The 8,952-nt window shown below is 48.7% G+C and overlaps 2 protein-coding genes across 4 annotated transcripts; one reads left to right on the top strand and one right to left on the bottom strand.

The window, feature by feature from the left end:
* Window positions 1-59: 59 nt before the first annotated feature.
* On the bottom strand, window positions 60-2,795 carry LOC108029914 (uncharacterized). Of its 2 annotated transcripts, none has more exons than XM_050887261.1 (4): window positions 2,657-2,795; window positions 2,037-2,139; window positions 1,706-1,973; window positions 60-1,386 (listed from the first exon to the last, which is right to left on the bottom strand). In XM_050887261.1, exons 2-4 carry the CDS (start codon window positions 2,129-2,131, stop codon window positions 922-924), a joined length of 828 nt encoding a protein of 275 aa, XP_050743218.1. In that variant the 5' UTR covers window positions 2,132-2,139; window positions 2,657-2,795; the 3' UTR covers window positions 60-921. The 2 variants fall into 2 exon arrangements, with proteins under 2 accessions (XP_050743218.1, XP_016957896.1); XM_017102407.3 differs by having other exon boundaries at window positions 2,037-2,158.
* Window positions 2,796-2,917: 122 nt separating this feature from the next.
* On the top strand, window positions 2,918-8,108 carry LOC108030152 (anillin). Of its 2 annotated transcripts, XM_017102876.3 has the most exons (12): window positions 2,919-3,205; window positions 3,330-3,656; window positions 3,721-4,200; window positions 4,282-4,654; window positions 4,718-5,104; window positions 5,165-5,336; window positions 5,499-5,634; window positions 5,703-5,879; window positions 5,947-6,165; window positions 6,226-6,586; window positions 6,714-7,012; window positions 7,074-8,108. In XM_017102876.3, the coding sequence occupies exons 1-12, from the start codon at window positions 3,188-3,190 to the stop codon at window positions 7,791-7,793; spliced, it is 3,669 nt and encodes a 1,222-aa protein (XP_016958365.1). In that variant the 5' UTR covers window positions 2,919-3,187; the 3' UTR covers window positions 7,794-8,108. The 2 variants fall into 2 exon arrangements, with proteins under 2 accessions (XP_016958364.1, XP_016958365.1); XM_017102875.3 differs by having other exon boundaries at window positions 2,918-3,205; window positions 3,721-4,654.
* The last annotated feature ends 844 nt before the right edge of the window (window positions 8,109-8,952 follow it).

An 8,952-nucleotide genomic window follows, 5' to 3' on the forward strand; every position in this document is an offset into this window, starting at 1 on the left:
ATTGAACGTTTTACTACATTACAAAAGTCAGTCAGGTAAATAAGTAATAACCAGGACCGTAATCGATATTTAAGAAAAATTATTATTTTTAAGTTTTATTATGTATATGTACTACATTAGTTTTGTAAATTATTATCAGGAATAATTATCAATTGTAGCCAGAGTAAAATATGGACTGTTTTTATTTCATGGTAATAACCCTTAGAAAATGTTTACAGATTACCTATCCCTACCGTATGATTGAGAATTTTTCTATTTATTTCCTCAATATTAAAACTAATTTAAATCAAAGTTAACATACAATGAGTGCTACATTTTAAACATGGCTGAAGTGGTTCTTCTAAAGAAGTCTGCACTGTAAAACCAGAAATCTTCTAATGTGGCAGGCAGATGTTGTTGCCGCAGCTGCCGAGAAATCCGAGTCTTCTCTGCACAACGAGGAAAGCCGATGTCGAAGTCGAAGCCAATCTGGGGACCGGAGCCTTCTGCCGTGCGTGTGCTCTTTGTGCAATTGGCGGTAGATAAAGCGAGTTGTTGTTCGAGAGCCCGATCCGCTGCCCTTTTTGGGAGCAGCTTTGAAGGACGCGTTCATGGGACGCTATGGCAAACAACTCAATTTTAATTAAACGTTGCGCTCCGAGAAATAAATTAAGCATGCTGACCATGTTGGCTGCGCAATATCTGGACAACCTTGGGTCGACTCTCGGGCTGCAGTGATAAGTGCAAGCCGTTGCGTGACTCGACCCAGAGGACCGGGCGGCTGGATAACAGGTTCCCACCTGGGCTGGCTTTATCAACAACCGGCACAAAGAGCCTGATTCTAGTATTCTGCTAACGCTTAATTATGTGCCACAACAAGTATTTCCATTCAGCCGAACCACGATCTTTGCGCTTAATGCATTGTCGGACCGATTTTCATCGCTACTTGAGGAAGGCTTGCAGGCGGTTCTGCTGCGATTTGCTGGCGTCTTTAAACGCGTTCGATTTCAGCTGGGCGGCCAGTTGCAGCAGGGCGTTTTGCTTCTGGGTCTTAGACTGCGTTTTGGCGGCTGCGGGCGCCGGCTGAGCCGGCTTCTTCTTTTTCTTTTTCGACGTCTGACTTGGGTTTTGGGCAGCCGTCCCAACTGGTTGGGAGGTTTTTTTGGACGGCGCTGGCTGCTGTAGTTGCTGCTGCGGTTTTTGCTGCTTTGGAATTTTCAGGCCTGCATTGATATCTTTATTCGGCGCTTGGGACTTCTTCTTTTTGGCCTTCTTTTTGTTCTGGACCACTGCCGCAGGTTGTGTTGTGGTGGCCATTGTCTCCGCCGTGGCTATGAGTTTGGCGCGCTTTCTGGACTTCTCCAAAGGCAGCATTGTCTTGTGCCGGCAAACTTCGCAGTCCACGGCCTGCGAAAAGAGATTTAGTCAGTAAAGATTTAGGGACCTTATTGTTTCAAAAAGTTGAATGCACTTAATATTTAATCAATATATTAGAAGAGGATATAGAACATATACTGGTATAATGATGCAAAAACCAGTACCAACACCTTGTGACTGATATATTAAAGTACTAAGTATTATTTATCATATTTTAAAAAGTCTATTTAAAAGATACACCCGTTTAGTATCCTTAAATTGAATTTGGTTTGAATAGGTATGGCTTAAAAACTAGCAAGTAAGCTAAATCTCATGCTCCTCCTCGTGGTCATCAGCTCCTGGCACTCACCATTTGGCTGGCCATGCGCTTCTTCAGCCACTTGGCCCGCTTTCTGGAACCACTGTTCATCTCGCCCTTCGTTGGCTTGGCCTTCACGGCTTCCAGCTGGGCGATGAGTCTCCGGTTCTTGGCACTCTGCCGCAGTCTTTGTGGCTCGAGGTGGAGTTGGTAGCGACCATCGGTCCACTGGTTGCCACAGCGGGAGCACATGCGTGCGGGTCCGAAGCTGTCCTCGGGCAACTGGACATTGTGCCGGGCCAGCTTTCGGCAGGTGGTTCTGAATTTGCACGGAATAAGTAATGTATAAGTGGGTGTTTGAGGAATTAACATTGGAACTCACATGTAATACGACTTTAGGAGCCGCTCTGTGTGGGTTTGGTCGGTTAGTTTGGAAGCACAGTTCCACAGCAGATCCACCGTCTTTTGATCAGTCATGGTTAGTTCTGAAGTAGATGTTTATATCTGTGAAATTACAATTTTTTAAAAATGCTTATATAAAAACATTATTTTTTAGCTTGTACAAAATAGAAAATTAAAAAAACGCTTTTGCAAATAAGATACATAATAAATCTAATACATTATTTTAGGTGCTACACGACATACTTTCAATATAAAATAAGCATTTTTTTTATTTGGGTTATATAAATGCATATTTTTTACCTATTTTTTATATATTTATTTAAGAGTTATTTTGTTTTTTTTTTGTGCTTCAAAATATTACCATTCTATCAAACCAAGTTATAAATAAGTGAGACTCTTGCGTTAAACGAGTAAGAGAAGCTACATGTTTAAAACTTTGTTATTAAAAACTAATGACTTTTTGAATTTTTAACAACAAAATCGAATTTAAACTAAGACCGCTAGTTTCAAGCCAAAACAGACAGCACTGATGTCGCAACGTGCGACACTGAACAATAGAAGTCAGGGATCTAAGCCTGAAGCCCCACAATCTCAACTTACCAAAGGATCCTTGTTGTCTTTACGGAAGTACACCTCACAAGTTATGTATAAATTTTAATAAAAACATTTAAAAATCTAAATTGTTCAGCACGCCGTAAGAAAGTTACAACAGCTGATTTCCGACGCGCAGCGATAGACCGGTAAAATACCCGATTCCCCAACCGATTTTAAATAAATCGAAATATATAAAACCAGTCTGGCAACCCTCCCTAAACTCACCACTGCCACATACCCACCTAATCTGGTATTTCGCCGTGGTCAGTTGAGGGTCCTACGGCATTTGCGCGTCGTTTTGAAATTATTCAACACATCTGGAAAACCAACCGCCGAAAAGAGCAGAAGCGACGCGCATAATTTCGAATGCAAACGGACGCGCAGCCCGCAAGTGGTAAAGTAAACAGCAAACAATCGTCGGAAATCGGCAGCGCGGAGTGCGGACAGCGGAGAGCAGTACAGTAGATTCAGTATTCCCAGTGCGCGCAATTACAGTTCGCATTTGCATTTGCAGCAGCTGCAGCAGCAACAACAACGATGGATCCGTTTACTCAGGTACGAGGGAATTTCGCATTCCACACACACACAACGAAGCCCTTTGTTCTGGGATGTGTGCACTGGTATTGGTAGTTGCATCCACAGATTTTCATTGCGGTCTTCCATTTTCCATCAAATGCAGCACATGCTCGAGAAGGCGGAACAGCGCAGTCGCGCCCTCGGCATCAGCAACGCCAGCAAGTTTCCCCTCGCCGAGTGCAGCGTTCCCAGCTCCGTCAGCACCACCACTACCACCTTCTCCTCTGCTGGGGACGTGGGAGTCCTGGCCCCGCGGAGCCACTCGCCTGGAGTCCAGAGCACGGCCAGTGGCGGCGGCAAGGTCGTGGTGCTGGGCAAGGCCACGCTGGAGGCGTCGCCGGCCAAGCCGCTGCGGCACTACACGGCGGTCAACAAGGAGAACATGGACATGGGCATAGAGATAAACATAACCACGGACAAGCCAATTGGGGTAAGTTCCCGCCATATCACTAGTTTCCCCACCCCATTGCTCATCTGTGCTGGCCTTCCTCCAGGTGCAAGTTGAGATCCAAGAGCAGGAGGTGACCGACTCCGAGGAGGAGGAAGAGGCCGGAGCGCGCAAGCCCCTGCTGGATGCGGAGCCAGTAAACCAGCCGCTGGCCAGGCTAAGGGACACCTCCCGCAGCCGGCTGCAGCGCATGGGCGCCCTGTACTCTAACACGGACGACCTATCCTCGCCTATCCACCGCACAGAGGGGCAGTTCCATGTGACAACGGGCGAGGAAGAGGAGAGCGGCAATCGCAGCAGCTGGCAGCCCAAGCAGCGATTGGGCAAACTGGCCGCTTTGGCCGACACCATCAATCAGTGGGAGGATGACACGTCGCACCACGAAGTGCACAGACCGCTTGAGGCTCCGCCACCAAAGCCCCACTTGTCCAGCCGGCGGCAGGAGAAGGCACCGGCTCCACAGCCGCCCAAGAAGGACGAAGTCGACGAGGCCGCCAGGACCAAGCAGCTGAAATGGGATCCCAAGGTACTGAGCTCTCTGGAGGCCCAAGGTTTTCAGCGCCGCGAATCGTCGACCATTAAACACACCTATGATTATGCCAAACAGGAAGAGGCAGCGCCACTTAACAAACAGGAACCTGCGGCACCAGCTGCGAAGCCACCAGTACCGGAGAAGTCAACGACGGTCAGCCAGGTGGCCAAAAACTTTACTACTTCTGCTCAGGCGCCCAAACCATCAGGACCACCGCCTGCAGTTGGTGTAAAGTCCGGCTTGGTTTCCGGACGTGCCGCCATCTTTGAAAACAAAGGAGCCGGTGGCCAGACTCAGAGCAACCTACGCAACCAGAAGGATCCTTGCGAGCTGTCGCTGAAGGAGCGCATGAAACTCTTCGAGACGGGCAACAACAAGGCCATGCTGCCCATGGCACCGATAGGATCTGCTCCCAGTATAAGCCAAATACGGGCAGAGGAGGTGAAACGTGAGTCCAGCAGCCCTTTAGGATGCTTTCATAGCTTTGATACTTATTTTTCCTAATTAACAGAGCATTTGGCGGCAGTGCATCCGGTGACAGCGGCAGCTGCTACTACTGTAGTTGCAGCGAGCAAGGCAAAGCCGGAAAACAAGCTGCGAGACAAGGTTGCCGCTTTGGTTGCAAATGCCCAATCAAGTGCAGAAACCCGCATCAAGGACATTGACCGTCAGCGGCAGGAGGACATGCAGATTATATCGAATCGTTTCAACAAACAAAAGGAGCTGTTTGACATTCAACCAGCAGTCACTTCAGCGCCTGCTGCAGCTAGACCACCGGCGCCTGATCCACCCCGAGCGCCCGCGCCAGCTCCCAAAGTGGTGCGGCCCATGCCGCCCCCTCCACCGCCGCCGGTCGCTAATCTCTCACCCGCATTGGCCAGCAGTAAGAGGCGATCACGTAAGAAACTTCTTAACCACAGCATTCCAGGGCTTGTAGCTGATGTTTCCGCCATTTCAGCTGGTGATGTGCCCATCACTGACGAGGACTCGAAGCGGGCCCGCAGATCGCATTCCGATCGCCTGTATCCCGCCCTGTCCGACCTCGATTCCAGCGGTGACAACTGCTGTGCCACCGAAACAGCCTCCGCCACGGACGACAGCCATCAGCTGGAGGAGGAGGAATCAGAAAGGTGCGCTGACAAATGCTACTCCTGCTTGCTATTCCTGCTTTGCATCGAGTAGCACCTTAAGACTGATAGGCCTAAGACGCATAGCTTTAAACCCCCATCCCCTAGACAAGACCAACAATAAAATCAATTTCTTAACTAACCGCTTATCTTTAATTCGTGCAGTTGCATGGATGAGTCGGAGGACCAGTCGCAGACTGAGGACAGCAGCGCAGGCATGTGCAACGGCAGCCTGGGCCGCGAGATTATGAGCGCAGTACAGCGCAACGAGGCGGAGATGCAGCAGCAGCCAGGCAAGAAGGTGAGTACAGGTAGAAAACTGACAACCCAGCGGGCGGTCTCCATTAATCACACTTCACACCTTTTCAGACTGTGCGCTATGCGGACCAGGACATGTACTACGACGACAGCTCTTTGAACTCGTCGCAGGTCTCTGCCGGAATGGATGACTATCTCGATGAGGCGCTGGCCGACGATTATGGTAGTACTCAGGATGACCAGAGTGATAGCGGGGACGAGCACAATGCCAGTCGGCTGTCCTTGGGCGTAAGTATTCTCAAAGATTAGTTTTTTATAATCACGTAATGTAATTTATCTTTCATTCCATTTTTAGAGCAAAGGAACAACGGCCTCCAACAGCTTTTCGTTCCGAAAGAATCCCGCTACGGCTTGCACGCCCATCGATGAACATCATGAGATGATGGACCTGCAGACGCCGATGCTCAGTGGTGCGCAGCCTGTCAAGTCTGAGTTAAGCGTAAACCAGGACAATGACAACCTGGTCACCCTGGTGCACACGGTCAGCTTCTATCGCCGCCAGCAGAGCGCTAATGTAAGTCATACAAATCTTTTGAGTATAACAGAAATCTAACGAATTGGGCTTTTCTTGTAGGGCTCCAACTCCACACCTGTTCGCAAGATATGTCGCGAGCAGCAAGTGATGCGTTCAGCCCTTGCAGGCGATTGTCATGCCAAGCACAGACTGGAGTACGACTCTCCTCAGCAGGGTCAAAACGCAGGAGCAGATGTCACAGATAATCAGACCGATGAGGACGATGAGGAGTTGCAAAATGCGCGGGAACTAAACGAGGCCTCGCAGGCACAAGACAAAATTAAAAAGTTGTTGAGTGAGGTGTGCAAGCAACAACAGGTGATTGGGCAGGCTAGTCAGGCTCTTAATCTGTGTGCCGCAACAGTCGAGTTTTCTGGCTCCACGGAGTCCGTGGAGGGAGAACGGTATCTTCTTCTGGCAAGTGAGTATTCCAAGTCGGAAAATCTTTATTGTTTTAAGTGAGATCCCTACCATTCCATTGGCTATCTAAATCGAACTTTTCTTAAAGTTCCTTTATCAAATCAAGCTAACGTATTATGTCCTTGCAGCCCATCGTCGCCAGGCCTGTTTGGATGAAGTCCAGCGCTTGAGAGTCGAGAACAGCATCCGTCCCGTGGGTGCACCAAAAGAAAAGGGCCTGCTGACTGTTAAAGACATCACCATTCCCCTGCGCCAAGAGTACGTGCGTAAAATGGCCTCCAACAACATTAATGGCCATCATCTTGTGTGCCTTCTGAAGTACAACGAACACGTGTTGGCCACCAAGACGGTGCCCACGATGCCTGGCCTGTTGTCTGTCAAGTTCCCCGATGTCCTGCAGCTGAACAATGTGTATGCTGATTTTAGGGTAAGCTTTAAATACCTTTTTTAAATCTATCCCCTTCTAATTGTGTAAAATTCTTTCGCAGATTACGCTGGAAATCTATGGCATGCTGGCGCAGCGCGATCAGCTGCCCCACGAGCTGAAGTACCACATCAATTTGAATAAGAAGGGCGGCGTGAAGACGCCCAAGAAGAAGGGCGGCGAGAATCGTCTGGTGATGCCGCCGGTACAGAGTCCGGCCGGACCCCATGTGGTTAGGACACCTCAGCTGGTGCAATATGGCTTTGCCATCTTCTCGTTACGTGAAATTCAGCGCACTACTTGGACGCTGACCCAGGTGCTAGGAGTCAGCCCGCTGGAAGGCGTAGTCCACATGAAAGTCAACTGTGAACTATCCGTTAGCGTGGAGTACAAGGGATTCCTCACCATGTTCGAGGACATCTCTGGCTTTGGCGCCTGGCATCGGCGCTGGTGCTATCTGAACGGCTCCGTGATCAACTACTGGAAGTATCCGGATGATGAGAAGCGCAAGACGCCCATGGGCAGCATCGATCTAAATGCCTGCAATTCGCAGAAGGTGACCACAGCACCGCGGGACATCTGCGCCCGCCTCAACACCATGCTGCTGGAGTGCGAACGACCGGCGCTGGAGACGGACCAGGAGTCGCTGATAATCGTGCCCAACGGACCGACCACCACGGTGCGGCATCTGCTCTCCGCGGACACGAAGGAGGAGCGCGAGGAGTGGTGCGCCTACCTCAACAAGGCCCTGACACTACTGCGCGCCTGGGGAACCACACACTGACCCGCTGGCCCACTGCAATCCAGTCAGCAGCACTGACACTGACACCAAACGGGCGGGTTGTTTAAAGTTTTCTCTTTTTAAGTTACTCCAATTTACTAATTTAATCGCGTTCGCGTTTATCTTTTCTTTGTTTTATGTTTCCGGTTAAAATTATTCGTATTCCGTATTCGAGTTGGCACGTTCGTGTTCGTACTATACCGACAAGGTGTTGATTGAATACCATTTTACATATGTACATTGCATTTAGGATGTCTTGCTAAATATATTTAATATGTGTAAATCCCAGTAAAAGGCTGCCGCCAGTTATACACTGAATATTTCATATAGTTTATTGAATACTTTTATACACGTACACATTTACATTCACATAAATCGTTTTGCAAGAACTCGTGGCTATGAAGAAGTGGCTACGTGGTTTCCGCGTGTTAACTATCTTTGAATCTTTGTATCTCTGTCTTCCTGGCCTTTCGAAATCTAACAACGAGTGAGAGTTAAAGCTGCGTGTTATCACGACGCCGGCTGTTCTAGTGCCCAACTTCGCTCCGGCGCCAGGTGGATCCGCATCCGTATGTCGGCTGAACGGCTCGCTTGGTTTTGCTGTACTGTGTAGGTGGTTCATGTCAGGTAGTTCAGTGTGTCTGCTTCTTTGGCCGTTCTCAATTGACTCTAGGTTGGAGATAACATCCTTACGTATGTCACTTGGCCGTCGTCGGCCTAAAGGCTATCTACAAAAAGTGGGTTACGCATGGCCGTCGGCGTCGGCGGAGTGTTCAGTGTTCGGGGTTTCCTCTAGTTCACAACACTATCAATGTATAGATATATTTATATGTATATATTTCGTATAGGTATATATATTTTGACTTGAATCTGCTGTTAGTTGTAAATCCTCCAAAATATTACAGTTTGCCAGATATGCAGGATATACTTGTGCTTTGTACAACAGCAGCGCTCTCGCTGGACTCGGGTTCGGAATACAATTTTATATATAGTATATACACATCTGTGGCGGAAGGAGCAGGGAACAATTGAAGTCGAGAGCCGCTACTGTTTGGCAATGCATTCGCTGGATTCGGATACACTGCCTCAAACTGCTTTGGATACTCCGTGTAGCAATCAAATTGTCAACGTTCGCTAGATTATTAGGGGTATAGGGTATAAT

Source organism: Drosophila biarmipes, chromosome 2R (assembly GCF_025231255.1).
Source record: "Drosophila biarmipes strain raj3 chromosome 2R, RU_DBia_V1.1, whole genome shotgun sequence".
NCBI lineage: Eukaryota > Metazoa > Arthropoda > Insecta > Diptera > Drosophilidae > Drosophila > Drosophila biarmipes.

Excerpts from the sequence above, each read along its gene's own strand:
- LOC108029914 (XM_050887261.1), bottom strand. The coding sequence starts at position 2,131 with ATGACTGATCAAAAGACGGTGGATCTGCTGTGGAACTGTGCTTCCAAA. Across the intron at positions 1,974-2,036 it reads CTCCTAAAGTCGTATTACAT|AACCACCTGCCGAAAGCTGG; the intron begins GTGAGTTCCAAT and ends GTGCAAATTCAG. Across the intron at positions 1,387-1,705 it reads AGCGCATGGCCAGCCAAATG|GCCGTGGACTGCGAAGTTTG; the intron begins GTGAGTGCCAGG and ends CTCTTTTCGCAG.
- LOC108030152 (XM_017102875.3), top strand. Across the intron at positions 3,657-3,720 it reads CCACGGACAAGCCAATTGGG|GTGCAAGTTGAGATCCAAGA; the intron begins GTAAGTTCCCGC and ends GCCTTCCTCCAG. Across the intron at positions 7,013-7,073 it reads ATGTGTATGCTGATTTTAGG|ATTACGCTGGAAATCTATGG; the intron begins GTAAGCTTTAAA and ends ATTCTTTCGCAG.